This window comes from Hoplias malabaricus, chromosome 2 (assembly GCF_029633855.1).
Source record: "Hoplias malabaricus isolate fHopMal1 chromosome 2, fHopMal1.hap1, whole genome shotgun sequence".
NCBI classification, from domain to species: Eukaryota; Metazoa; Chordata; class Actinopteri; order Characiformes; family Erythrinidae; genus Hoplias; species Hoplias malabaricus.
In genome coordinates, this window is record NC_089801.1 from 16,114,991 (window position 1) to 16,142,698 (window position 27,708).

The window sequence follows — 27,708 nt, forward strand, 5'->3', positions numbered from 1 at the left end:
TCACTTGCTTGTTTTTCCAGTGATGTATTTTTGTTAATACCCTCTTGCAGGTTTTTGTATTTTGAGACTTGTCGCTCAATCCACACAAAATGCAGCCTTATCCACAAACGGAATTACAGTGTCTGTAGAATAACACAAGGCAAGTGGACAGCACCATTCATACTTAATACAAATGGATGTATTTTATACCTTTCTGTATTTAGCAACATTCACAAAATTTACCCTGTAAATTTCTAATAAACTCAAAGAGAACGTCTACAATTGTGGGGAAACAGTTCCCTCTGGTTTGTTTACATTCGGAAGCTCCATGTCTTTAAGGCAAAACTGTTTTGGGGAATATTTTATTTGTACATGGCTGAAGTTTAAACTAAATGTTTATACACTGTATCAATTATCTCAGAGCAAGGGACCGACTAGCACACGAACAGACTTGAGGGCTAAAAGGAAAGGTGGTGAGGAAACCATTCCATAAGAAATTGAATTGCACAGAATAGAAAGTAATCAAACTAATGTAAAATCAATTTTAAGACAAATACTGTCAAAGCACATTTATTAACATTGGCTCAAATGAATTAAAAGCATGAGAAGTGTATTTTAAAGAAAAGTTTGGGTAGAAAATGGCCCGTACAAGACAGAAAATATGAACGTTTACTAAAACATTACACAGTATAAATATCTGCAATAAACTGCATATCAGTTAAAATGTACAAGAATTTCAGGTGTGAAAAAATGGCTTACAAAGAGACAGGAGCAAAGCCTAATTCCATATTTCTTTTTAAAGCTAAATGGTGGTACATGTATAAAGGTGTTTTTTTTTTTAAACAAGAATTCAATTATGCACACATCTGTTAGTGCTCTGTAAGGAAAGATGTATGTGTATTTAGCTAGCAAGTATCTCCCGCTGCCGTTTGTCCTTGGCTTTATCCTGTGTTCGCTGGGCCAGGACTTTACCTTCGTGTGTTTGTGCAGTGCGTGTCACTGTGGAAATACCGTCCACAAACTTGGTCTTGAAGAGCACGTTAGCATTGGTGAACATTCCGTCTTTCAGCGACACCACCACAAACTACAAAATAAACAACATGAAGCAAAGAGGGCTAAATATATAGTGCTGACACCACACAATGGGAGATCAAATTCTTATTTCTTCTTTAACTTCTAGAGAGATTTTCAAAAGTAGGCTATACGCTTGCTATTAGCTCCTTTCACACATGCACCGTAACCCAGAACCATTCTAGACATTACCCAGAGGAGCTGTCTTTGTAGAATGTAAATGCCCATAACAGTACAAATCCAGGTAACGTCGGAATGAACCCATGTGTAAATAGTGCCTGTAATGTTCTAGAGAACTCCATTCCATACTTCCAAATGCCTAAAGCGAATGGAACATTTCCAGCTGTGAGAACACATCTGCCATACATAATCTCCGCGTGTGAAAGGGCAAATGTTTTTGATATTGTCCGGAGCTCCTGTGTGGAAAATAAATTGTGTGTGTAATAAAATCTTACCTGAGAGTGTGTGAAGTGGGTACGCAGCATTTGTCCAATGTTCTGTGTGTGTGAGAGGTCAAGTGCAGCATCCACTTCATCCAGGATGTAGATGGGAGCAGGCTTAAACAGCAACATGGCCAAAATCAGAGAGAGTGCCACCAGAGACCTGAAAAACACATCAACGCAAGAGACCATATTAGCTGCAACTATACACAAATCATAACTGTAATTTTCAGGTCTGTGTGTGACTGACCTTTGTCCACCACTAAGTTCAGTCAAGTTCTCCTTCCAAGTGTTTCCAAGAGCAACCTTGAATTCCAAACCATCAAGGACACCACACCCCTCAGGTGGAGCCAAACGAGCATTTGCCCCTGGCAGCAGAGTGGAGAATATGGAACCAAAATCCTTATTGACCTAAAGTACACAGTACAAAGTTAAGGACTACGTTTACAGGTGGTCCACGGCAGCATGGAAGATTGCAGTTTTGAGTAAGTACATTTAAACATGAAATACTTACCTTTTGCCAAGCAACATTAAGTGCCTCATTCTTCTTCTGGTCCAATTCTTTGATTGTCTCCAGAATTTTTGCCTTGTCATTCTCTACTATCCTCTTTTTCTTCTTCAGATCATTGTACTAGAAATGGCATTTAAAAACAATATCTACCATTAAATAGAGAATACATATTTGGATATAAATCATAATAAGTTATGTTTTTGCCATAAATAGATGGTAGCAATCCCCAGTAACACACACAGTTTTCTCTCAAACTCACTGAACCAATAGTGAAGCAATGTGTGTCCAGGATTTCTTTTTCCAATTATTCACATTCAGTGAAATTATTTTTTTCACAAAATACAACCAAACTGGTCAGAGAAAACTGTGGCTATGTTTTCTTTCAAATTTTGTCAGTTATATAAACATTCCAAACACACATTGGATTTTATTGCATTTTATGAAATGTCCCGTCTTTTTGTAAAATGCTTCTTTCAAATATCATCCAAAAGTATTAAAAAATATCATTTTTAACATGCATTACATGGTCAGCAAAAATTATATAAAATATGCAATTATTATATAAAATATTTTCTATGGCCGTACCAAATTATCAGTTTAATCACTTATATAACACTGTGGAGCTTACATTAAAAAAAGATTCACTTATTTTAGATTTCTGGATCTGTGCCAAAAATAGAATAAAAAATCTAAACATTGCACAATTTACAAAATTGTTGTGTTTTGCTTTTCTCTTAAAATGCTTCCATCGAGACGGCTCAATTTAGTGAGCAAATGCCCTTATGTTCAACCTTGTATGAAGCCAGCAATAAATTTTATTTTACCCTCTCCTCAGCCTCACTGAGCATGTTCATGGCTCTTCGGTTGATGTTCCTCTCCAACTTGTCTTTTGTCTCCTCCAGTCTCTTCAGCCTCTGACCAGCTTCTTTAGGGCTGTTAGTCTTGAAGTCGTATGCAGAATTGGGCTGGCCAAAGAGGTGCCGTTCAGACGAGATCCAGTCGTTCTCAGCTAGCATGCGTGTCACCTAACATTTAAGGGCAGATTATATAATTTATACGTAAATCAAAGCTATATTCCAACTTCAACTAAAAGCATACAGTATGTGTCTAAATTTGCTCAACAGTTCCCTTTGCAATGAGTCTGAACATTAAATAGAATTCAGGCACTGTCTAGATCCCTAGTATTAGGAGCTTCGTGACACATATGGTGCTTTTCCACTCCATGGGATCAGCTCAACTTTTCAAGTAGCACAGGAGACCTGCAAAATCGAGCCAGTGACTTGCAAAACCGTCTCTAAGGGGAACCACAGGCTTTAAAAGCCAGCAGTAGTGTCATTAATGACTCAATTACAATAACTGAGTCATTAATAGTGCTTCACTGTCTGCATTGTTGTGGTTTCCAAAGCCTTGAAGCCAGGATTTCACATGTAGTTTTTTTTGTAATTTTTTCCCCCTCAAATCACTAATTTTTGTAGGGACTATATTGTAGGGAACAAATGTTCTAGTGCACCAGGATAATTTAGGCCATGGGAAAGTGTTAATATCCATCTAACACATACTCTAGCAGCAGCATCTGAGCTGTCCTTCTTGTGTTTGCTGATGTTGTGCTCAAGCTCTTTAATTTTGAGCTGAGCATCGTTGCTTTGTTCTCTGAGTTTGTTTGCTTCTTCGCTCTTCCCTTTGATCTCTCTCTCTTGACCCAAAATCACTTCTTTCTGCTGAGATAGCTGCTCTTGAGCTTGCCGCACAGCTTCCTACAAAACACACAAATTGAATCAGCCGCAGGAAATATTTAATAGCGAATAGTCCATCAAAAGTCTAACAAGGTGTGGAATTTAGGAAATTCTCACTTGGACTAATATGAGTACAAGTTATCTAGATTTAGCACAACAGTTTTGTCCATTTGAAGCCATTTAGTAGCATAGTGATTTAGTCTGCATGCTGTACGTTACCTTATTGGCTGCGACATCAGTTGCCATGGCACTTATCTGTTCCTGTATGGCCTTCATAGCTTCATCTACAGCCTGTATTTGCTGTTCATAGCCAGCCTGCTCCCGCTTCAACTCCTCCAGCTCTAGAGCAACAGCATCAGCCTCCTACACACACAGTTCAGAACAGTCAAAGACAGACATTTTTGGAGATGTACAGTTGTAGTTATTGTATAGATCATCTTAACTGGGATGGTATCTGAACATGCTAAATCAGAACCACTGTTTGTATGAATAGTCTGAACAGAGTTTACAGTTCAGTAAACAACTGGAGGGTTTAGCTTAAAACTATTAATATTCAATAAGTCACCAATCAAATTTTATTTTTATTGCAGGTTTTACAACTGATGTTCCAGTAATCAAAACAAAAATATCAACAACCCGCAAATCAGAAAAAAAAGCCTCAGATGACCAAGCCAAAGGCAACAGTGGCAAGGGGCGAAAAACACTTTCCCAAGGCTGGACGAAGAAACCAAGACTCATAGTAGGAACCCTATTCTACATAGAATACATTAATTTAGAGGGATAATATCCCATAGAGTTTGACATAGAGAAATAAAATAAGAATTTTAAAATACACATTGAACAGTAGAGGTGTAACAGTACGTGTATCTGTACCAAACAGTTATGGTCCTGGATTCACAGGGAATACATGATATGCTGCAGCTACAAGACTGATGAAGGTAATAGGAAAACAAAGTTTACAAGACAAGTCCGGTTTGAAACCATTTCTCTGCCTTTCCAACGTGGCCCTATTTTGACGCAACAGTGACTGCCACGTGGGTGAAGAGCAAGGCACAAGCTGTTGCAGGAAATCTTGAGCACATGTGTTTTGAAATGTGAGATCTGTATGAAATTGTCAGCTCAGGTCATAAAGTGTCCCCTTTTTCTGAGTGATTAAATCAACACCAGTGATCCTATACTGAAAGCAATCTGACCAGTTTCCTATGGTGCTCAGTTTCTCTACAGTTTCACACTATTAAGATCATCTTAAATGGTGAGAGTGTTTAATGTGATACACCGTTTAACGATATTTAAATGGGAGTTGCTGAACAACGCAGAACCAGTTTAAACATGTCTGCATATTACCATAGGGAAAAAACATTAACTATTAGTTATCAAAAGTACAATGTTAAAAAAGTTAGGGTTTTCTTGGGGTGTCCCACGTTTTACACCTTAATGCATATATCACACACACTTACTCATGGTCAAATACAATTTCTGTACAGCAGAGGAGGAAAAGCTACAGCTAATTAAGAAGGCTTACACAGGCCTTCATAAATATGAAGTAATCAAGGAAAACAGAAAATAAGATGAGATATTGGACAAGAACAAACCATTATTAGAAACCATTATTTAAAAAGGACAAGAATCAAAGGGTTCAACAAAGTAAAACAACCATGGTAGAAAAAAAAAAAACAAAGGAAAAGTTTTACTGCTAGGACACTGTAGAGCTACATATGCTGATACACTTCAAGACTTTTTAAGTAAACAAAACTGGATACCTGTTTTCTCTCCTTGAGTTTTTTGTTGTAGGCATCTGCTTTGCTCTTGGCCTGGTTAAGTTTCTGTTGTGCCGCTTTCAGTTCTTTCTCTCTCTCTGCCTCAGCATTCTTCATTTTGTTCTCCAGTACCTTGTACTTCTCCTCTGCCTTTCTCTGCACCTCCTTTGTCTTCTTGAGTGTCTCCTCACTATCCTCTAACGTAGGAAACAACAGATATAAATAAAAGCAATTTGGCTAATTTTACATGATTTGAACCTTCATTACACATGTAAATGTAGTTTTCAGGAAGGTACCCTTACAAACCCAATTCCAATGAAGTTGGGACATTGTGTAAAACAAATAAAAACAGAAAACGATGATTTGCAAATACTTTTCAATCTATAATTAATTGAATACATTACAAAGATATATTTAATGTTCAAACAGATCAATTTTATTGGATTTTTTTTTTTGCAAATATTCACTCATTTTGAATTTGAGGCCTGCAACAGGACACTTTTCCTACTTTTTGCGTCAGTCCATCTCAGATGAGCTCGAGCCCTGAGAAGCCTGCTGCGTTTCTGGGTGTTGTTGATATAGGTCTTGTAGATGAAGCGACGAACTGTGTTCACTGACAGTGGTTTTTCTAAAGTGTTCCTGAGCCCACGTGGTAATATCCGTTACACAATGATGTCGGTTTTTAATGCAGTGCCGCCTGAGTGATCGAAGGTCACAGGCTTTCATTGTTGGTTTTCGGCCTTGCCGCTTACTTGCAGAGACTTCTCCAGATTCTTGGAATCTTTTGACAATATTATGTACTGTAGATGATGAAATCCTATGTTCCTTGCAATTGTACGTTGAGAAAAGTTGTTCTTTTCTCTGAGGTATGTATACCGCCGTTACCATGACAACCCTGAATTGGCGTGGCAAATACACGGGGCTGGCTTTAACAGTCACATATTCCAGGTCTGGGGAGCAGTGACTGTCTAGTTTACGTGCATCGTTACACCAGTTATTATGTGTGTAAACACATAAGCCCCCTCCTCTGCTCTTACCGGAGTCGCTATTCTGGTCGTAGTGATGAGCCGTATAGCATGCTAACTCGACAGCCGGTATGCTTGGCTGCAGCCAGGTTTCTGTGATTATTTTTGAGCATTCCTCAACTTTCCCAGTCTTTTGTTGCCCCTGTCCTAACTTTTTTGGAACATGTTGCAGACCTCAAATTCAAAATGAGTGAATATTTGGGGGAGAAAAAATAAATAAATAATGTTTATCCATTTGAACATTAAATATCCTGTCTTTGTAGTGTATTCTATTGAATATATGTTGAAAAAGATTTGCAGTTCATCATATTCTACTTATATTTATGTTTTACACAACGTCCCAACTTCAATGAATTTGGGGTTGTTCGCACGTTTAAGTATTATGTTCCTAACAAGACAAAGCGCATCTGTATGGTATTTCTTTCAGCTTAAGTGTATATACCAATAGTCTTGCAAAGGTTCTCCAATTCCTCCTGTTGTTTGTGGAATGAACTCTGTTGTAGTTTAGTCTCGAGTATCTGAGCCTCCTCTGTCTTCAGGTCCAGCTGCTGTTTCAGCTGCCGAAATCTACCAAAACAACATGAAACAGGTAACTGTCTCTTTCTCCTTAAATGTTGGCAAGCTGTATTTGGTAAAACACCTTTCCCACCACCCACATATTCTTTACCCTTAGACAAAGGTGCACACTATAAAATCACTCCTAGACAACCATATGCTTTAAAACGTCAGTGTAACATGGATTGGGTTAACTAGGTCAACTAATGGTCATTTCACTTTCAAGAATGTTTCTGATAACACCCATGCATTATATTAATGAAAACACAAAATGCCATAGGAGTGCTAGTATGACAAAATCCTGACAGGAACAAGGATTAAATCATAATATATCCAGACTCCAAGCTAGAAATTTACTTAAAAGAATAAAAATTCCACAACCTAACAAAAACAATGGCTCCAACCTGTTTTCCCTCTATACCCCTTCTCAAGTGTTAAGTGATAATAAATGAAATTGCAGGATAAAATGTAATTATTTCTATGTTTTGCCTATTACAAGCACAACCTCCCAAAGCTAATTGGATGACACTTTTGAATACAGAGTTTACTAACTTCTCTGCAGTTCCCTTGAGGCTACTGAGTTCTGTTTCCACTGCAGAGAGTGCTGCCTCTTTGGCCCTCAGGTTGTCCTGAACATCTTTCACCTCAGCCAACTTTGAGAGCACTGAAGCTGTCTGACCACGAGCACCTGAACACAAAAATATTTTCATGCATTTAAAGTAGTTTATATTTGTTCTTAATAAAATCAATTAATTTAATACATTAGTCTACTATATTTATAAACATTATACACACCTCCAGTCAGCGTTCCTTGTGGATCAAACACGTCCCCACCAAGAGTGACTGTTTTGGTGCTGACACGCTTATCAAAAGCAACTTTTTTAGCATTGTCCAGAGTATCGCAAACCAACGTGGTCCCAAAAACATACTCCATTGCCTTCCGCAATTCTAATTCATAGCCCACCAAGGACAGAGCTGTGTGCACATTATCCTCCCCCACCTGAAACAAGACAATTTAAAATGTTCCCATAACATATTTGAACTTAATAATTTGCAAAGATAAGCATGGATTTGCAGGTTGTTAGCCATGTTATATTTAGGCACATGTCTTGACGTCAATGCACAGAAGAAATGTGCAGACACCTTTTTAAAAGCCCAGTGATGGAAAAAACGAGGACAATATGAATCATTACAGATCATTTTTCCACCTAATGTGACATATAATCTGCACTGTTCAATAGGAAAAAGAAACAATTTTTTTAAAATATCTTCTGTGCAGGGATTTACGGCAATTATGTGATTGTATAAACATGCACACCCTTAAACTAATACTTTGTTGAAGAACCTTTTGATTTGACACCTAGCCAAAAATATATCTGAACACCCTCAGCATGGAAGGTGATTTATCAATCCTTACCCTTGGAATTATGGCCAACAATTTAAACCATGGCCCCATCTGACCATGCTTCTCACGTTTCTCACATGCTTTCAGCTCCTGTAATAAATGTTGTAGGCCTCTCGGCAGCCTCCCAGATCAGTTTTGTTCTCATGTTTCCACCAGTTTTGTAGGGTAATGCAGTTCTTGGTAAAGTCGCTGTTGTGCCATATTATATCCAATTTTATATGATTGTCTTCCATGGCATATTTGACTTAAAAATATTTTAAGTCTTAAGTCTGTACTTAACTGATAACTTTCAGCCATGAGATCCCTTTGATGTTTTGTAAGGTATTGGCTGACATTGGCTTCTGCTGCAAGTGGCAACTATACCATTAATCTCACAATACCATACACTCTAGGGAGAGTTTGGTGCCTTTCACCACATAACGTGGCCAAGAATCACCTACTACTTCAGGAAAAGAAGTCTGAAGTCTGCCATTTTGGCACAACGTGTAGGAGGCAATTTATGTCTGGCCAATACCAGAGCCAGTAAAAACTGATACATAAAAGTGCAATTACGTGGATGTACATATAGCAAATCAGAATGTAACTGGCAGAATCCTGACAGGCCAGGTTACTGCACTGAAGGTATTAGACTCCTTCAACTTGTGGGCAGAGGATCTGTGGCTAAAACTAATAATCCCTTGTCCAGATGAACACCAATGTTTTTTTTTTGTTTTTTTTTAATGAAGCGATTTGTATGTATTTAGGCCTCTCCTCCACATGTAGGGGGGAGGAGGGAAAGAAAAAAAAAAACAAAAACAAACCCAGTTTCATGGGTTCAATTTCATATCCACTGTTTATCCATCTGGATTATAATTAAGTGTAGTCACACCCAACATTTGTCAGCAAAATTTTTACAAGAAAGATCCTATTCATTTCAAAATAAATTAGCTGTGGAAAAAACATTTTACCAGAGTGCTGAGTTCAAGTTTGCCAAACACCAAGACATGATTTCAAGTACTTAACCTAAAGCATTGCTTTTGGCAATAGTGAACATGAACTTAAAAAGAATAAAAGGCAAATATCTCATAATGTGATTGTTTTTTTTTTTTTTCCCTTTTTTTACTTTACATTTTTCATTTCATTACCAGGTTTTTGGCAGTGTTGACCACATTGTCATTAAGGGTCCGTGCAGAGATCTTGTTCAGAGGGATTATGGTGTATCTGCGTTTCAGTTCTCCCTTTTCCAGAATTTTCTTTCCAGTTACCTGAAATTAATTTTAAAAGACAAATTCTACTCCATGCAGTCTTGACAGTGGAAATCTCCAGCAACAGGCCGGATGTAACAAAAAATGCAAAACAGAGAATCAGGTGAATCAAGTTGTCAAGAGTAACGGTTTACTTAAATTATTAAATGCTATCCCAGATAAGTCCAAGCCAAATACACAAATCAAATGACCAATTAATTGTCAAGTTTCAGCAGTAGCGAACAAGCTCCCTCAATGGAAAAATTTTTACACTTACTTCATTGTCCACTACTACATTGTAGAGACGACCACCAGCCACCACCTCCAGAGCTGTGGCGTTAGACACATCAGTCACTGTAAACAGGTTTGCTACCAGACCCTTCACTTTACTATGATCCCAGTTCCTTTCAGGGTCCCTGAAAAGGTACACCATATTTGATTAACAGACTGCAACAATATTCATAACAGTAGGCAACTCAGAAAATGGCCACAGTGAATCTTAAGCTTATGTACAAACAATGAAATATTAAAGCAGAAAAAAAAGGCAAAGTAACATTAGTGAGAGTTATACATTCAGTGTAACATTTCCACACAAGCACTTACTTGTACTCAAAGCGGAGGTTGGGGAATTGGCCCATGAAGGACTCATATGTTTCTCTAAGCTGGTTGACTTCAGAGGACAGCTGTCTTTTTTGCTCTATTAGGTGCTCCTCTCGTCCATCTACACAAAAAGCATAGTTTAGATTTATCTCAAAGTTCTTTCTTAATGTAATGGAAAACTTTGCTAAGGCTTTCAGTTTTTCATTTAAAAGGTCTTTCCTTATCCAAAGTTATATAAACCTAGAAGTTTATATTATCAAGAAGGCAACCCTATTCACAGACTTTTGTATCTCAATTTAGTCACCATTACCCTTTTGAATTTTATCTGTAATGTTTTTTTTAAAAAAATTAACATTACAATATGTTATGGGTACAACCTTCATAGCTGAGTTTCTTCAGTTCAGTATTTAGCTTGTCTCTGCATTTCTGCACAGCCTCTAAGGCATCCTGATCTTTCTTATATCCACTGTCCATCTTTTTCACCTGGGCCTGTTTAGTCTTCAGCTCCTGCTGAGCATGCTTTAGCTTCATTTGTGCCTGAAAGGAAAACAATTTTAAATCACCAATAACAGAGACCACTCATAAAATGTAGCATTTTATGTTTGTTATAAAATGTTACTTGTTTGGCTTCTGTCTCTGCTTTGCTCATTTCATTCTTGCATGTCATCATCTGCCCAGCCAGTGTGGCCTCCTCTCCATCTTCATTGGCTGAAAGGCCAGCTGACACTGCCTTGAAGTGCTGCTGAGCTGCCTCTAATGCCTCTGCATCTTTCTGCCCCTCCTCCTGCACCGCCTTCAATCGCTCTGTTGCCTTGGCAACCTCACTTTCTTTTGCCGACATAACTTTTTTATCCTACAATAAAAATAGATTGTGGTGCCAAATTTATTAAAAATAATTATAAAGAATATGACAAACGGAGCAAAAAAACAAAACACTGATATTTAATTATTTTTTTTTAATCCCCATACCTCCTCCATGGTTTTCACAAGCTCTTTCCTTTTTTTGTTCTCATCCTTAAGGTTTTGTTTCTTAAGGTCAAGGGCACTTTGAGCTTTGGTATCCACTCTCTGCGCCTCAGCCAGAGTTTCCTCCAGAGATTTTAACACTCCTGCTACTTCCTATAACCAGAGTGAGTGACAACAGTTATATTACTATGAAAAAAAAAGACAATACTAAAAGGTTCATCGTTCATAATTGTATGCAGTTACAGTAAGGGATTAATCAAAACTAATCGTGCACCGGATCTAATGATTCGTCTTGGTGTTTTGGGCATATGTGATATAATACTTTACCAGATTACCTACAAAAGTGACCAACATATGTTACATTGAGGACTATGAAATAGGAATATCCCTACACTGATTAGACAGGCTTAATATTAGGATTAAGTTATTGGTCTAAACTGAGGAAAACCAAGAAAGGGACCTGTTGGGTGTGGATTACCTTATCTCTGCTTTTCTCCAGTGCTTTAATTTCCTCACTGAGCACCTGGACATGAGACGCATTCTGCTGCATGCTTTCCTGTAGCTTGCTGATTGAGGCTTGCATCACTTGCAGGTCCTCTGCAGATTTCACTTTTGTCTCCTCTGCACAGACAAACTGCCAAGCAATGTACAGCCGACTCAAATGCTCAATCTCTCGCATGAGCTTCTGGTACTCTAGGTAGGAAGAACGTTCCTGTGGAATAAGGGAGGTTTGCAGGTTAGGGTTGTAAAAATTCCAGTGATTTTCTAATTTGGGAAGTTTACCATAGAAATTAATGGGAATTAAATGAGAATATTCAAAGCTATGGGTAAGAAACTTACATATAGTTGTTAAAAAAACATATACCGAAGCATACTCTTGGCTAAAATAATTAGATATGATACCAAACCACTTGAAAGGTAAAGCTGCTCCTCAATCCCAGGCACATGGCAAATTACACACTAAAGGACTATTGAGACCACACCCCCTGCACTGTTTATTCCTCCATCACATGTACAGCATATGTAGATAATTTCTAGAAACCTGACACTCACCACTACTAAGTACTGAGCACACATTTGGACCAAAGGATTACCTAAAGTCAGTTAAGTTTTGATGAGGTTCATATTTTATTGACAATAATAGCATTGTAACATTTAAACAACTATTAAATCAAGGTGTAATCTCACAAGTGCTTCCTATCCGGTAAATCAGAAAAGCCCAGCATGCTAGCTACCTATATATTTTTTCCTCAACAATTTTCTGTAATCAAGTACTAATACTTATTATTTATTTAATATTTTGTAGACCATTTAGTGTTTTTAAACTTTCATTTTATTTAAAAGAAGCATGTCGTGTGCGGCAACTATGACATGTGTCATAGTTATTATTTGTATTGTTATGCCTTCATGTCTGCTGCCAAAAAAAAAAAAAAAGTACATTGATAATAGTTCCTTTAAAATGTTCCAATATCTTCTATTCATTTCAATAAATTCCCATACATTCCCAAAATTCACATGGAAAGTTTACATTTTGGAATATTTCCAAAGTTCCTGAGCTAAAGCTTCCATAAAACGTTACCAGTAATTTACGGGAAGTTTTCCCCCATTTGCAACCCTATTACATGTACAATATATCTTATTATTGCATGGGTCTGGGATGCCAGACTTCACTGTTGAGCCTTCCGGAGGCGTCGTGGGCTTAATTCAGCAAAACACACTAGAGAAGTTGCCTATCTGATGAGCCCTATGAAGAGCTTGTAAAGCTGTGGGTGGTTTGGGTACTTAAATGCTGGGAGGATCAATTTGTAGTAGTTATTAAGGATACCTAGTTGCTGAATCATAAACAGCAACAGAAAACTTAGTGTTTAGGTGTCAGATTTAAACAACAGAAAGTATGGTTGCAGGTAGGAATATATATAAAATTGTAAATAAATTTGTTTAATTTAACCTCTTTCAGTTTCTCCATAGCAGGGGTGATCTCCTCATCCAGGATCTAAAGTAAAACAACATACACACAAACAGTGAAACTCCAAGGAACCTCCACACACTTACACACACACACATATATACATACAACGAAAGTTTACCGTCTGAATCTCTTTTAGTTTGGCATCTTTTTTCTCAATTGTTTTCTGAGCACTGATTTTCTTGCATTCATACATCCTGGTACCAGCAGCCTCCTCAATCATGGCCAAAATCTATACACAAAGATGAACATATGCAATATGTTGCAGTTCTTCATCTTAAGTTAATGTTATGAACATCTCTCTGTACAGACAAATGACATGTTTATTAAGACAATAATTAGGCAACATAATATAACCATTAGGTAAATAATTCTTTTGAAGTAAAAGAAAACCAATCGGGTTGATCCTCACCTCAGGGGGTTTCATATTCAGAACTTTGGTGATTCGTCCCTGAAAGTAGAGCACTAGTTTAATGCAAAAAATCAACACTCAACATTAATTTTTAAACAACATCAGATTTAAAGTTCCATATATTACAATACAGTTTTAAAGTTAGCATTTAGATTAAGCCATTATTTACCAAGCAGTCAGATCATATATTAAAACCTGGATACATTTGGAGAGGAACAAAAGTGCACAAAATGTTTAACAATTACTGAACAAAAGATGCGAAAAGTAACTATTAATATCAAAGCCCCAAAAAAATTGAAAATGTATCATTAAACAAGTTTCCTCTTAACCGTAAATGTACCTGCATAATAAGAAAATGTGGATTGTTGACATTTAAACCAACAGAGCAGAAGAGATCCTGGACCCTCATGTTGTTCGCATTCACACCGTTGATCAGGTACTTATTTCTCCCACCTATAACCACCTAAGAATAAAAATCATATACTGATTCCAGTTCAGTCTAAAAATGTAATTAAAAAGAAAAATACAATGTAGCAGTCAGGTGGCTTACCTGTCTGGTTACAGTAATCTCATCATGGGTCTCAAAGCCCAGTGGGCTCTGTTTCTTGTTGGAATTGTCAAAAGTAATGGACACTGTCGCTTTTGTTATTCCAGCTAGCCCATTTTTGTACACCAAGTCTTGGAGATTAGACGCTCTTACCTACAACAATTAACGGGACAAAACACAGTTTATTTTAACTGTCAGACATTTTTTGATCCAGATATGAAAATAGTGCAAAACGTCCTGAATGTATACATGTCAACTGAGACACTCAAGAAAATGAATATCATGAATTTAGGGTACCATTAGGTCTGTTAAGACTATTACACTATTGACTTCTTGTACAGAATGTGGACATCACCTCAACATCGCCCATCGTGTATTGGTTGCTTCGACGATATTAATGTTTGTTTATAAGAGCGAACATTTCCAGTATTCGCTCTGTTCTGTTTCGTTTTTCTCTTGTTCTGTGGATTTGTTTAAAAATATTCCTTTATATTATTTGTGTTCTATATAGTTGGCATATTCCAATGTCTGAAAATTCGTGATAACCATTAAAATACATATACACTCAGTTCAATTCTTAAAATAGGTTGAGGATTACTCCATTTTTTTTTGTAACTAATTCAAATGACCACCGCCGTGGGTTATGGAGGGAAATGTAGTATGATATGTCTAACATTTAACTATTTGATTGAAGAAGTGTAACAACATAAAGTGGCATATTTGGGAGTTCAGCTTTTGAATAACAAAAGAGCAACGTTCACGTAAATCTAGCGTCAGTTCACTTCTTATAGGCACCCCTTTAGTTTAAAATTCCGTAACGTTATTTAACATAACACGAGTTTTAGAGTTAAACCTAACTACATTTTGCATTTCAAAGCAACCTTCAGCGTAAACAGCTAAGTTCATGTTCCTTAAGGCTGTGTCCCAAACCTCACACTCAGACTGTAGACAGCTACAAAACATACTAGTGAGGACTGTTTAACTCTAAGGCCACTAAGTTACCGCTAGTAAGGTTCAGTGTCCTAGTGTGCGGTTTGGAACTTAGATCTACAAAGGAAGCTAGAGTAAGTTGTTTACTGTCCGGGATCTATCCGTTACCGACCTGTGACAGGTTGGATATTCCGAGCAGAAAGCAGATGGAGTCGAGTATGTTGGACTTTCCGCTGCCGTTCAGGCCGGTGATGGCGTTAAAAAGCGGGTCGAACCCGCTTATCTCCGTTCTCTCCGCGTACGACTTAAAACCCTCCAACACTATACTCTTTATATACATCTTCAGTTAAATCACCGACAGCAGCTCTGAAATAATCCACAGATTCACTGAGTTTTCCCCTCTTCTCCCTTCTCTTCACTCCTCTTTTCTCAGGAGCTGAGTGCGTTCAAAAACTGGCGCGCGAAAGTGCCCCACTCTTCTTCTCCTGCTACTGCCGCCGCAGTTTTTGCTGTTGTTGCCGCCGCGCAGAGAGAACAGCGCCCCCTGCTGCACTGGATGAAATGACGGGGCGTCTCAAACCACACACTAGTAAAAACTGAAATGGATTAAGCCGCAAAGAAGATGATGATGTCAGTGGTGTCGCACATTTTCTGACACTCAGGTTAGAAAGCTAGTATGCGATTTGCATAAGCAGTTACAAAAGAGTATTAAGTTTTTATTTTGCATTTTCCAAAAATTTCATTCTGGAACAATGCTAAATATGTTATAAAAGTATTAATTAAAAAGTGAATAATATGTACATAAAATAGCTGATACAACAGAAAACATTAAAATATGAAGCTGAATATAGTAATCATTGAAATGTGTATGTGTAAATATTAGTTATTCACAGAGATCTACAATTAGTATTATTATTATTATTATTATTATTATTATTATTATTATTATTATATTTTTATTATTATATTAATAATTGTATTTATCTGTAAATTATCTCCATTCACACAGATATTAAAAACATTTTTATCATTATTAATATTATTTAGATTATTGGGTGTTAAATGTTATATTCTCTTCTTATTTTAATCATACACAAGATAAGATGTGAAATATCCTGACAAACTCATCTCGCAACTCACCTTTGCACATTTAAATTCCTCAACTATACTTGTGTGTGGAAGCTCCAGCACCCCGCTCTCATACCATGCCACACTACTTAAACAACGCGGCACCCCTGGTTCCTTATAGCCTTGTTCAAAATCCTTTTCATTTTACATCATAAACTGACAATGGCCATCTAATACGAGGCAGTAAGCCAAACTGCAAACACCTTCCCTCGCAAACATGAACAATAAATGATATTAATAGCTTTCTGTAATTAAGCCTTTAGTCGCACCACTTTCTCAGTATCATGTAGCGCTGCACTATACCATCTACCTGAACCCTTCACTGGTCTCTCCACTACCATGGGGATAATTTCTTCTTCACAAAATTACTAAATGTTCTTGCACAAGTTTTCCCTTTACAATTGACAGACTTCTGACTTGCTCGGATTAACTTTCAGCCTAGCTGACCTTAGAGTATCATTTAACTTCCAGAGCAACCACCATGTGCAAGGCACAGTTGTAGTCAGGGCTGTCATGCTATCCATGTATGCCCTAATTGGGGGCGCTGAAAACTATCGCCGAACATCTCACCGCCTACGACCCACTTAAAGGCCCTAGTTATTACCTCCATTGCCATCGTGAACGCTAATGGTGAAATTGTACCTCCAGCCATTTTACCTATTTCTAATCGCTGCCATGATGTAACAAATTCCCCTCTACTAAAGCAAAACTGAATATCCTCAAAATATGCTTTAACCAGACTAGTAACCTTGTCTGGCACCTGCAAAAACTCAAAAGCTGTCTACATATATTTGTGTGGCACTGAGCCAAATGCATTAGCTAAATCTAAGAAAACGACATGTTGATCCCTACCCTCTTTCTTTGCTGTCTGAATCTGATGCAAAAACATGCTGCTATGTTCCAGACATCCTGCAATGCCAGAAACCCCTACCTTTTGTACTGAGGTATTATTAATTTGTTTGCTTTCAAATAAGCAGCAAGTCTCCATGCTATCACACTAAAGAAAATCTTACCCTCCACATTAAGAAGACTTATGGGACAAAACTGTTCTAAACCCAGAGCATCTTTCTCCTTAGGGATAAGGATACCACCTGCTCTCCTCTTCTCTTTTGGAATGATCTCTTTCTTCCATACTATGACCATTAACCGCCACAAAAACTTAAAAACCTGCATACTTGTACACCCATTATGGCACACCATTAGCCCTGCCTGCAGAACCAGCCTCTGCATGATGCACTACATCTTGAACCTCACTCTATTTTGGTTGGCTAACCTCCATTTGCCTCTCTATCTAGTGGTGGAATATCTCATGGCAAATCTAGCTCCACTGCTTTATCCTTATCACTTTACACAATATTGAAATGCTCCTCTAATTCCCTCTTTCCAACTTTGAAATGCCTAGATTTCTCCTTACCAAATAAGGTCTTCACAAAACTAAAATTATTCCTAAAGAATGCTGCCCTAGCACGTTCCTTCTTTTTCCTTCTGCTCCTCAAGTTCTCTGCTCTTCTCAACACTGTCAGCCTACCTTTAGGCTCTTTCTGTAGTGCCTATATACCCTCTCTTTCCATCTCTTTCCTCTTCCCCTACTCAGCTCCACTGCCTTCTAAGAGCTCTTAACTCCTGAATTAGTTTATCTATTTCTACTTGCTGTCTTGACTTCACTGTTTTTTCCATCCTCCTCCATCTTCCACCCCTGCTATCACAGACTCAAAGGGGATTGAATCTATAAGTCTCATTGTTGCCTTTATTGGTTGCATCCACATGGTTGATTACACTGTGGCTGTTGCTGCTATGAGTTGCTAGCCCAAGGATCTATTCTCCTAACATCTATCAACAACATTATAATAATGATTGATAATACCATTTTTAAATAATAAAATGAATTATTGTCATTCATACCCTTGTTCACTGTGATGAGAAAAAAATATATATTTACATGTGATATATTCTTTGATAATATATTTTTGTTTATTATGGAATGCGAATTACATATTTAATAGACACAGTAGTTTCACCTTTCACCTTTTCACCATACATTTCAGAATAGATATGTCACTGTGGTGGTGGTGTGTTAGTGTTTTTTGTGCTGGTAAGAGTGGATCGGAAACTGCAGTGCTGCTGGGGTATTAAAGCCCTCAGAGCCACTGTTGTACTGAGATTAGTCCATCAACAAAAAAATATCCAGCAAACAGCATCCTGTGCCCACTGATAAAGGATTAGAGGACAACCACCACAAATTTTGCAGCAACTGTCTTTACATCTACAAGGTGGACCAATGAGTGTGTCTAACAGAGTGAACAGTGAGTGGACAGTGTTTAAATCTCCAACAGCACTGCTTTGTCTGATTCACTCATACCAGCACAACACACATTAACCACCACCTGCTGTTTAATATAAAACTATGTATACTTTTCTGTGGAGATTATACTAGCTGTGTGTGCACATCTGAACTTCTTTGTCCAATATATGAATTCATTCATTGTCTGAAATCGCTTATCCAATTCAGGGTCATGGTGGGTCTGGAGCCTACCCGGAATCACTGGGCACTAGGCAGGAACACACCCTGGAGGGGGCCCCAGTCCTTCATAGGGTGACACACTCATTCACACCTACAGACACTTTTTGAGTCACCAATCCACCTACCAACGTGTATTTTTGAACTGAGGGAGGAAACAGGAGCACCTGGAGGAAACCCACACGGACACAGGGAGAACACACCAAACTCCTCACAGACAGTCACCTGGAGCAGGACTCAAACCCACAACCTCCAGGTCCCTGGAGCTGTGTGACTGTGACACCACCTGCTGCGCCACTGTGCCACCCATGTCCAGTATAAAGTAACTGAATTAACTAATAAGGAACTGTGTATCAATGGCTGATTACCTGCTAATTTGGTACACCAGAATTATTTATTGAATAATCATTATCAGTCTCATTTCTGGTGTATACCAGAATAAGGGTACAGCAAGAGTAAAGCACAAAAATGCACATTAGAGCAAAATGGTTTTCAAAAATGTAATCTTATTATTATAATACATTTGAAAACGTATCATATTAAATAACACATTTTAAACATTTTGTACATGATATTTTCAAGACCCCCAATTCTGATGCATAGTGCTAGCAGTACATGCCTCATTTATTTGCTTTGCTGTGCTCCCAACTTTGGGAACTGTTAGTCCGGAGAAATTGAGGTAGCATAACACACCTTCTAGGAATTGTGAGAATAATCCCACAAAACTATAAGACACAACATTTCATGTATGAATTGTAATATGTACTGGTTCAGGTATTAGCATAGACTTTGGCCACAACAATATTAAAATGATCAGTTACCCTTACTGCTCAAGAACTTCCATATCAGTGGATACCAACTTCTAAAATTTTTGTATTATTATTAAAAACCTAACATTACATGCTGCATTTCTGGGTTTTGTTTTGTTTCTATGTGATAGGCTGATTCACAGTAATATTGGATTGTATTTGACAGGAAGTTTGTAGACAGACAAATGAGGGCTTGTAAGTTTCAAGATAATTTCATGAATGCCTTATTTATACATACAACTTGTATAACCACAGATATATTGAAATAAAGGTGAAAGAAAACGTTTTTCAATAATTTAATTAATGGTATTTTAATTAAACATATTTCCTATAATAAATAAAAACACTTGAATAATAATTCTTCATTTATTCATAATCCTGAAAAACAGCACTTTCATTTGATGCATGACTTATACCTTTTGGTTGAAATTTAGTTTTGTAGAAATGATAAATATTCACATTCCCTTTCGCATTTCTTCAAATTGTTTTTGGGCTCATTATTTCTTTGAAGTAGATTCATCATTAGCTGGGGGCAGTGGTGGCCTTAATGTTAGGGAAGCAAACTGGAAACTATTTCCAGGACCAGCAGATAAAAAAGGCACCAAAATCCCAATCCCCAGGCTGCTGAGGTGGTTGGCAGCCTGCTGCTCCAGTTGTGTGTGTGTGTGTGTGTGTGTGTGTGTGTGTGTGCATGCGTGCATGCATGTGTGTATGTATATGTGTGTGTGTGAAGAATTGCTTCCTATTGTGTGTTTGTGTGTTCACTAACATAGATGGGTTAAATGCAGAGAAGCAATTTCCCTAAGAGGGACAATAAAGGTGATTCATCTTCTAATATTTACATACATTACAATAATTCAATGGAAATGATAGTTCCAGCTTTCATATGACACCTTCATCTGGTATCCATCTCATAAAATAAGAAAATTATGAAGTGAAGACTGTGAAGAATGTAAATTTAGAACCATCCGTAGTTCCATGGATTTAAAGAGGTACTGGGCACAAGGAGAGACACACAAGGTTGAAGGCATAGAAACAGATTCTCATCAAGACCATGCAGTCGCCTCTGCTGGAGTATATGGATGTTGGCTGAACATATGTCCAGTCAAAATTTTGAAGGTGAAGCTCAGTGTGCTTATGTGTGTCGCTCAGGGCCACCAGACAGCGGGCCAGTGAATACTTTGCAGCACAGCTCACTGCTTTCACTGTACGCACCGTCTCAAAGTGCATCATGAAACAAGGGTCATCCTGTTAAAAGTGAGAAACAGAAAAGAGTGAAGAAAAGTGAAAGACACACTTGAGAAGTTACTATCCAAAATATTTTTACACTTTTTAACATTTCAAAAACCTTGCTGATTTGCAGGGGCAATAAAGTTTACTTTCAGAATATTACAAACAACATTTATCAAACTTAAAATATATATATATATATAAATATATATAAATTTCAAATCGTGAGATGAAAAATAAAGCTGCTTTTTAGTCCTTTTTTTAGGTGCTTTGAAGTTGAGTCGTCACAGAGCAGAGACTCCATAGAGCAGCTTTACTATCCCCAGGACATTTTGGGTCAGTAGAATAGCTATTTATTAACATTAAGAAGAATCATTGAAAAACACAATTGATTGCTCTCTCAAGTTATGGAAACAAAAATTGTTGGTAATAATTATGAATGTATCTATATATCCCTATCATAATCTTCTTTATGGCTTAATCCATTTCAGGGTTGTGGTTTATGTATATATCTTTTTATTACATTTATTTTTAGCAAAAAATATCAAAAAATTGATATTTATGTATTTTTTTGTGTGTGGGAATAACATAATTATGCCTATATTTGCTTCTGAAATTAAGTGGGTTTTTATAATGATAACTGTTGAGCCCCAGATACTATATACCGTGTTTCCCCGAAAGTAAGACAGTGTCTTACATTCTTTTTACCCCCGAAAGTCCCACTATGTCTTACTTTCGGGGTATGTCTTATATTGGTAAAAAATGTCGATTTTTGTTTTAACCATAAAATTAACATTTATTAACAACCTGAACAGCATGGTATTCACCATAAAACAGTTTTATAAAAGCAAGTGCCAAGAATGTCTAGTTACAACCGTATCATGACGGTTTTTCCATGTATAACATGTAAAACAATGAAAAACGGTAAGAACGAACAGTTTGAATATGTTATACTGGAAGATAAAACAGATTTATTCCATGACAACCATGGCCATGCCAATCAGAGCGGCCACCAGCGGCTGCACGTGAGGGCACTGAGGCTGCGTGTTGGACCACGGACAACATTACTGCTGCTCCCGCGGCCTCCACATCCCTCCGCTCACTCCGCTCCAGATCCGTCCGCATCCCGCAGTTAATGCAGCAAAAGGTACCGGTACTATGGCTTATATTTTTCCAACGTACAGTTTACTATGTCTTACTTTCGGGGTACGTCTTACATTAGCCGACCCCCCTAAAACCCACACTGCGTCTTACTATCGGGGAAACACGGTAGTGAGCACCAGTTAAAAATACTATTAAGTGATAAAAAATATACACCATTTGGTAATAGAACTGGATTGAATTAGACAAATGTAAATGAAGAACTCATAAAAAAAATAATTTCTCATAATTATCTAAATCTAAAACAAAGGATATATTTGAAATTGATATGTTTGTCTTAAAAAATACAGAGAGTTAATTCCCAATGTAACTTGCATTATAAATCAGTCAGTTCAGGAGAATGCATTTCCAAGTACATTGAAGTCTGCAACATTAACTCCTGTTCATAAATCAGGAGACATACCGGAAGCAAGCAATTATAGACCAATTAATATTTTCCCTGTGGTGTCAAAAGCTTTTAAGAAGGTAACTGCATAGCAGCTAATACACATTTTACTTTCGAAAGAATATTGCATCCTATACAATATGGGTTTGGAAAAAACAACAACAACAACACAGCATGTCGTTAATGTCTTGAAGTTATTAGAGGCTAAATTAGACTAAGGAGGCATGGGACAGTTTTTCTTGATCTGAATAAGGCCTGTGATACAATTTATCATCAAATAATTCTCTCTAATTTAGCTCAATATAAACCTCCATGGATGCACAAATATGGATAAGTCGATAAAATCTTACTTATGTGGTCAATCACAATATGTGTGGATAAATTCTGTCTTACTGTCATCAAAGTATGTGCCGTCGGAACCCCACTATAATCTATCCTTGGACCTTTTGTATTGAGATTTACCATAAATGATATGACATCAGTATATACTGGAGTGAGGATTCAGATCAGCATACTGATGACACAATCCTGTATGGCTCAGCAATTCCTGCTTAATTCTGAATGTTGAGAAAACAATGTATTTTGTTATCAAATTAAAAATGAGGCATTACCCTTAGATCAAGATAAATGGTCTAAGGAAATACAAATGTGACTGAATTGAAATATTTAGGTTCTGCTTTAAATGTAATCTTTAGATATAAGTAACGCATAAAAAAGAGGAGTTGTTCAATAAAATATAACCTGGCAGATTTTAGGCATATTAGAACTTCACTTACTAATATTCATTTTTAAACCAAGTGAAATAGTATGTTGTGTTACTGTGAAGCCATTAAACGTTTTGCTAGGAAATCCCTGTGATAACATCACTGTCAAATACTCTCTGAAGATATGCTAGATTTTGACAATCAATCTACATATCTAAATATCCGTCTTGTGTATAAGCTTGTTCATAAAATTTTCACCTCCATGTTTAAAGAACATTGTATTGCTTGGCCCTGAAAATCAGTGCAGGGCTTCAAGACCTGCCTTTAGGGGGCAATTCCTACAGGGGTTACTTTTTTTGCACAATCTGCTATTTCTAACCAAGCTATAACACAATGCAATACACTACCCATGGATTAGAAAGTTAATGTGAATCTTAATTTTATTTTATGTTTTTTGTGAATCATTCAATCATTTTTGCATTATTGTAATCAGGCTAGATTATAATGGATTATATTTTTGTATGTATTTGGATCAAATGGTTTGATGAATTTGGGAGTGTGAGTGGGTCGTACACTGAAATGTTGGCTTTTTGTGATTCTGCATTGTATATATTTTTATAGTATTTTTTAAAATAGTTTTTAGCATTGAATATATGTTTACCTCCCCATGGACTGCAGAGGGACCCTAGCTTATTAGCTACCGTATTAGCTAAAGCAGATTGTCTATGTCCAATAAAGAAAAATTCTCTTAAACAGTAACTATAGAGAAAAAAGGAAATAAAAAACCTTCTTAACTTTCAGTGGAAGTCAATGTATAAAATATTTTATTATATTGTGGAGCATTTTTATTGGTCCAAATCATGATTTTTTTCACAGAATACGAAGAACAGCTGCTGTGTCCAAATGATGTGGTTAAACATAAAAAGATAGTAATGGAGTTATATGTTTTTATTTGGACAGGAACAATATTTTCTCTATGTTGATTAATGTAATTTGTGATTGGTCCATGTTATACATTGTTTTTGAATTGTGGGCTTCAGATTGTGTTAAGTAAGCACAAATAAGAATTAAGTGAGAAAGAGATATTATGAAGAGAGCAGCAGATGATATACAATAAGCTTTTTAGTAAGCACAACTAGTTATTGACCACCAGATATTTTTGAGTGAGCATCAGATATTACTGATTGAGAACCAGACACTATTTAGTGAGGAAATGCTATTAAGAGAGCAATAGACACTATTTAGGGAGCTCCAGATACTACTGAGTGAGTACCCTATACTCGGTCATGTGTAGTGCAAAAAGGACAAGGGTATATAAACGGCTTATAGAGAGGCCTGAAGATATGAACATGGCTATTAAAATAGTTGAAGTTAGGTCTATGCTTTATTTAACATCGTATTCCTATTAAAGGGATATTTCTGTTGTTTTGAAGTGGATATGTATGAGATACTCATGCCTAGTCAGCTGGGTCTGCACTGGTAAGGGACTTGTCCTTTTCCATATTTCTTGTGAATTTATCAGTAGATTTCTCTCCAGCCCATTTTTTTTCTTGCATTTAAATTTACATTTTTACTCAGTAAGGGATGGGATTTAAAATGTAGGGCAAAAAGTAAAGTTACAGATTATAAAAGCTACTTAAAAAAGTACAAGTACACAAACAAATTACTCAGTTACAGTAACGCAAGTAAATGTATTTTGTTATTTTCACCTCTGCTATTAAGTGAGCACTAAGTTCTACTAAATGATAACCAAATAATATTAAGTAGGAAAGAGGCACTATTAAAAGAGCACCACATGCTATTGGAATCCTTTTCATATTCAGCATCAGATACACTGCGTCATGCTTAACAACCAGGGAGCTTGGCGCACAGCCCAAAGATCAATGCACTACCACCACAAATCACTAGGGAAGAAAATTACCAAAGCCTCTCCACAGGAATGATTATTGGGCCTGTTAGAAGAGGGTTCTGTTGAAAGGTCACGTGCAAAACAGTAAGCAGGTCAAAATATAATTCTTATTGGCAAAAAATGCTGTCAGTTAAACATGCTGTTACACAGTCAATATTGTGAGCACGATGAGATCATTTTTAGGAAAAAGACAATAACAATCTAAAGGCAAAAGTTAATAGAAAAATTAACTGTCCTCAAAATTTAAAGTGAGTGCTTTTAATTAATTGTGGTAAACTATCACTTATAAAGACATATGCTTAAAATACTTCTTTTGCATTATAACTGCATTATTTGCATTATTATAATTTAAGTTGAACTAATTATTTAGTTGAGACAAATAGCCTATTCACAGATTGCAATGAACAGTGATCTTTTTTACCACTTTTATTAGACAGTAAGTACTGCCTATCAGGAACACTGACAAGTAATTTTCTTTGCTTCCAGTACATCCCACCACTAGCCAGGTGCCATTGTATGAGAATCAATGTTCTATACTTCACTTTTCAGTGGTTGATTGGGGCACAGCCCCGCCGCAGAAATAGTACATAGGCATCTATATGGAGAGTTCAATTTAATATAAAATTTTGCTTACTGTATCTGGGTCTCTTCCATCCAGAATCCTCAGTTCGTGAAGAGCCCATATCTCTGTTTTCACATAGCTGTCCTCCAGGCCAATACGCTTAGATTTTCTACCATCATGCCGAGCTTTCTGACACTGCACCACTGCAATCTGGACTTCATTACTCTTAGACACTACGCACATACAAACACATTACATAGACCCAGTTAATATTGATTTTTTCCCCACTTTATTTATTTAGTTTTAGTGAATATTGACAGGGATGGAAAGCAATTGGCCACATATTAGTAGTTGGCTCATGAAAACCATGATCAAATAAATAATCAAAAAATCAAAATACAATCACAATATATCCTCTTCAATCAGTTTATTTTAACACAATTCCAGAGAGTTATTCAGAAATTCATTTATTCATTTAGTTATTGTAGATGATGTGTTAACTATATTACATATTTTATATATATATATTATAATGAACATATTAATGGTCCTGTCATTGGTATTTTAAAACATATTTTAGAAATTAAATTAGCCTAAGAAGAGCATTTTGACATAGACAATTACACCAGGGATTCTGTTAGCATCTTTTCAGGATATGAACTGCTAAAACGTTCAACCATTTTCCCCATAAATAAAATATTGATGTGTGTCTTATTACTGCTATCAGAGTGCATTTGAGAGAACCTGATGAAGGTTGACTTGTTGAACTTGATGCAGCCATTGCTGAAAAATATATCAAATTTTGCCTACGTGAATAATCTCCATAAAAACATGCTAAAATGAAAAGCGGTACTCTAAAGCAGATGCACACAAATTAAGCTTACCTTAACCAATTCAAAAGCTACCCAGCACTAGTGTGCTGTAAGAAAAACTACAAAATCAAGCAAAAAAAAAAAACATACATATATATATATATATATATATATATGATAGATAGATAGATAGATAGATAGCTTTTAATATTTCCAGTTTTAGACTTTAGATCTCAGATACAAATCTTGTCAAAATGAGACAGTTAGGATTGAACTGATGATTTTTACGTTTTTGTGGCCAAAACACATGCTAACACCAGAACTAGCTGTACTTGGTTTGCCTTTTAAAATAACCAAACCAGCACAAACATTTCAAATATAAGGTACATGCAAAAGTGTGTAAGGTGTCTTACCAGATACACAGAGAAAATGCCGTCCCCTTTTTTCCTCCTCGATCTCAATAAATTCCACCAGTCTGTGTTTCTCAGGTCTAAACAAAACTCTCTGCATCTCTTCCTTTAAAAGAGATGACATTTCACAGAGTAAAAGGCAGCTAAAACAGATTAATATTTGTTTTGAAAGAGGCCAAAATAGATTTGTATCCACTTGCAATGACAGCTGTCTCTCTGAAATGTCTTCCTCTCTCCCCCTGTCTTGCTATTCTGTTCCCACTCCCTTCTCTCCTTTCCCTCGTCATCAGTAGTGATCAAATGGCATTTTCCATTCAAATCCCCTCTATAAAAGCACCAATTAAAGACCAGTTGCTTTGAGACCACTCAGAATGTCTTGAGGAGCTATCAGCCATAAAGATTCAATTTGAGTTCGATTTAGAAATGCATAATTTATGTCTATGAATTTCATTCACACAGATGGATGCTCCCTCCATCTTACAGACACACACACAGGCATTTATTATTCTTTAAAAAAGCTAATCAATATTTTCCTGTGTGTAGCTGTCATTAGATGTGAGTGAACTGACGCCATATAACTGAGTTTCAGTTGCTCTATTATGCTGCTGCTGTTTGTGTAAGTGAAGACTGATGGTAAAGTGCTATGGGAAGTCCTATGTGGTTTGGCTAAAGTGGATTCAATTTATTTAAAATGGAAAAAGGATAGCCCCCTATTCCACCCACCTCCTGCCTTGTTTGAGTTCAATCAGAGTCACAAGTTATCAACCTGTAAGGTCATCTTGAAATATATATAGAGACAGTAATAAATAGTAATTAAGTTAATCAATTTATTTTACTATAGGAAATAAATTTAATGAAAGTGCCCTTCTCTGGCAGTCTGTGATATAAGTAGAAAGTAGCCTGGGTTTGATAATATGATAAAGATGGTTATGTTTTTTTCCTGTTACCATGTTTGAATAA

The 27,708-nt window shown here is 36.8% G+C and overlaps 2 protein-coding genes across 2 annotated transcripts; both read right to left on the bottom strand.

Annotated features, from left to right (window-relative positions):
- Positions 1-228: 228 nt before the first annotated feature.
- Positions 229-15,649, bottom strand: smc2 (structural maintenance of chromosomes 2). The gene is made up of 24 exons (XM_066650478.1): positions 15,293-15,649; positions 14,194-14,343; positions 13,984-14,106; positions 13,644-13,682; positions 13,353-13,463; positions 13,214-13,258; positions 11,744-11,977; positions 11,269-11,418; positions 10,919-11,152; positions 10,677-10,836; positions 10,303-10,420; positions 9,977-10,115; positions 9,601-9,720; positions 7,867-8,071; positions 7,624-7,759; positions 6,959-7,083; positions 5,495-5,688; positions 3,954-4,097; positions 3,561-3,755; positions 2,826-3,026; positions 2,005-2,121; positions 1,741-1,901; positions 1,506-1,653; positions 229-1,063 (listed from the first exon to the last, which is right to left on the bottom strand). The coding sequence occupies exons 1-24, from the start codon at positions 15,458-15,460 to the stop codon at positions 881-883; spliced, it is 3,600 nt and encodes a 1,199-aa protein (XP_066506575.1). The 5' UTR covers positions 15,461-15,649; the 3' UTR covers positions 229-880.
- A 4,910-nt stretch (positions 15,650-20,559) lies between these two features.
- Positions 20,560-26,872, bottom strand: exoc1l (exocyst complex component 1 like). Its single transcript, XM_066651125.1, has 3 exons — positions 26,752-26,872; positions 25,599-25,759; positions 20,560-20,823 (listed from the first exon to the last, which is right to left on the bottom strand). The coding sequence occupies exons 1-3, from the start codon at positions 26,870-26,872 to the stop codon at positions 20,560-20,562; spliced, it is 546 nt and encodes a 181-aa protein (XP_066507222.1).
- Between the last annotated feature and the right edge of the window lie 836 nt (positions 26,873-27,708).

Bases quoted from the DNA above. Each gene is read 5' to 3' on its own strand.
- smc2 (XM_066650478.1), bottom strand. From the start codon at position 15,460: ATGTATATAAAGAGTATAGTGTTGGAGGGTTTTAAGTCGTACGCGGAG. The intron at 13,464-13,643 runs GTGAGGATCAAC...CTTTGTGTATAG, and splicing joins TGAATATGAAACCCCCTGAG to ATTTTGGCCATGATTGAGGA. The intron at 10,116-10,302 runs GTAAGTGCTTGT...GTACCTTTTCAG, and splicing joins AACCTCCGCTTTGAGTACAA to GGACCCTGAAAGGAACTGGG.
- exoc1l (XM_066651125.1), bottom strand. From the start codon at position 26,872: ATGTCATCTCTTTTAAAGGAAGAGATGCAGAGAGTTTTGTTTAGACCT. The intron at 25,760-26,751 runs GTAAGACACCTT...GTATGTGCGTAG, and splicing joins GCATTTTCTCTGTGTATCTG to TGTCTAAGAGTAATGAAGTC. The intron at 20,824-25,598 runs GTAAGCAAAATT...CACTTTTAACAG, and splicing joins ATGGAAGAGACCCAGATACA to GATGACCCTTGTTTCATGAT.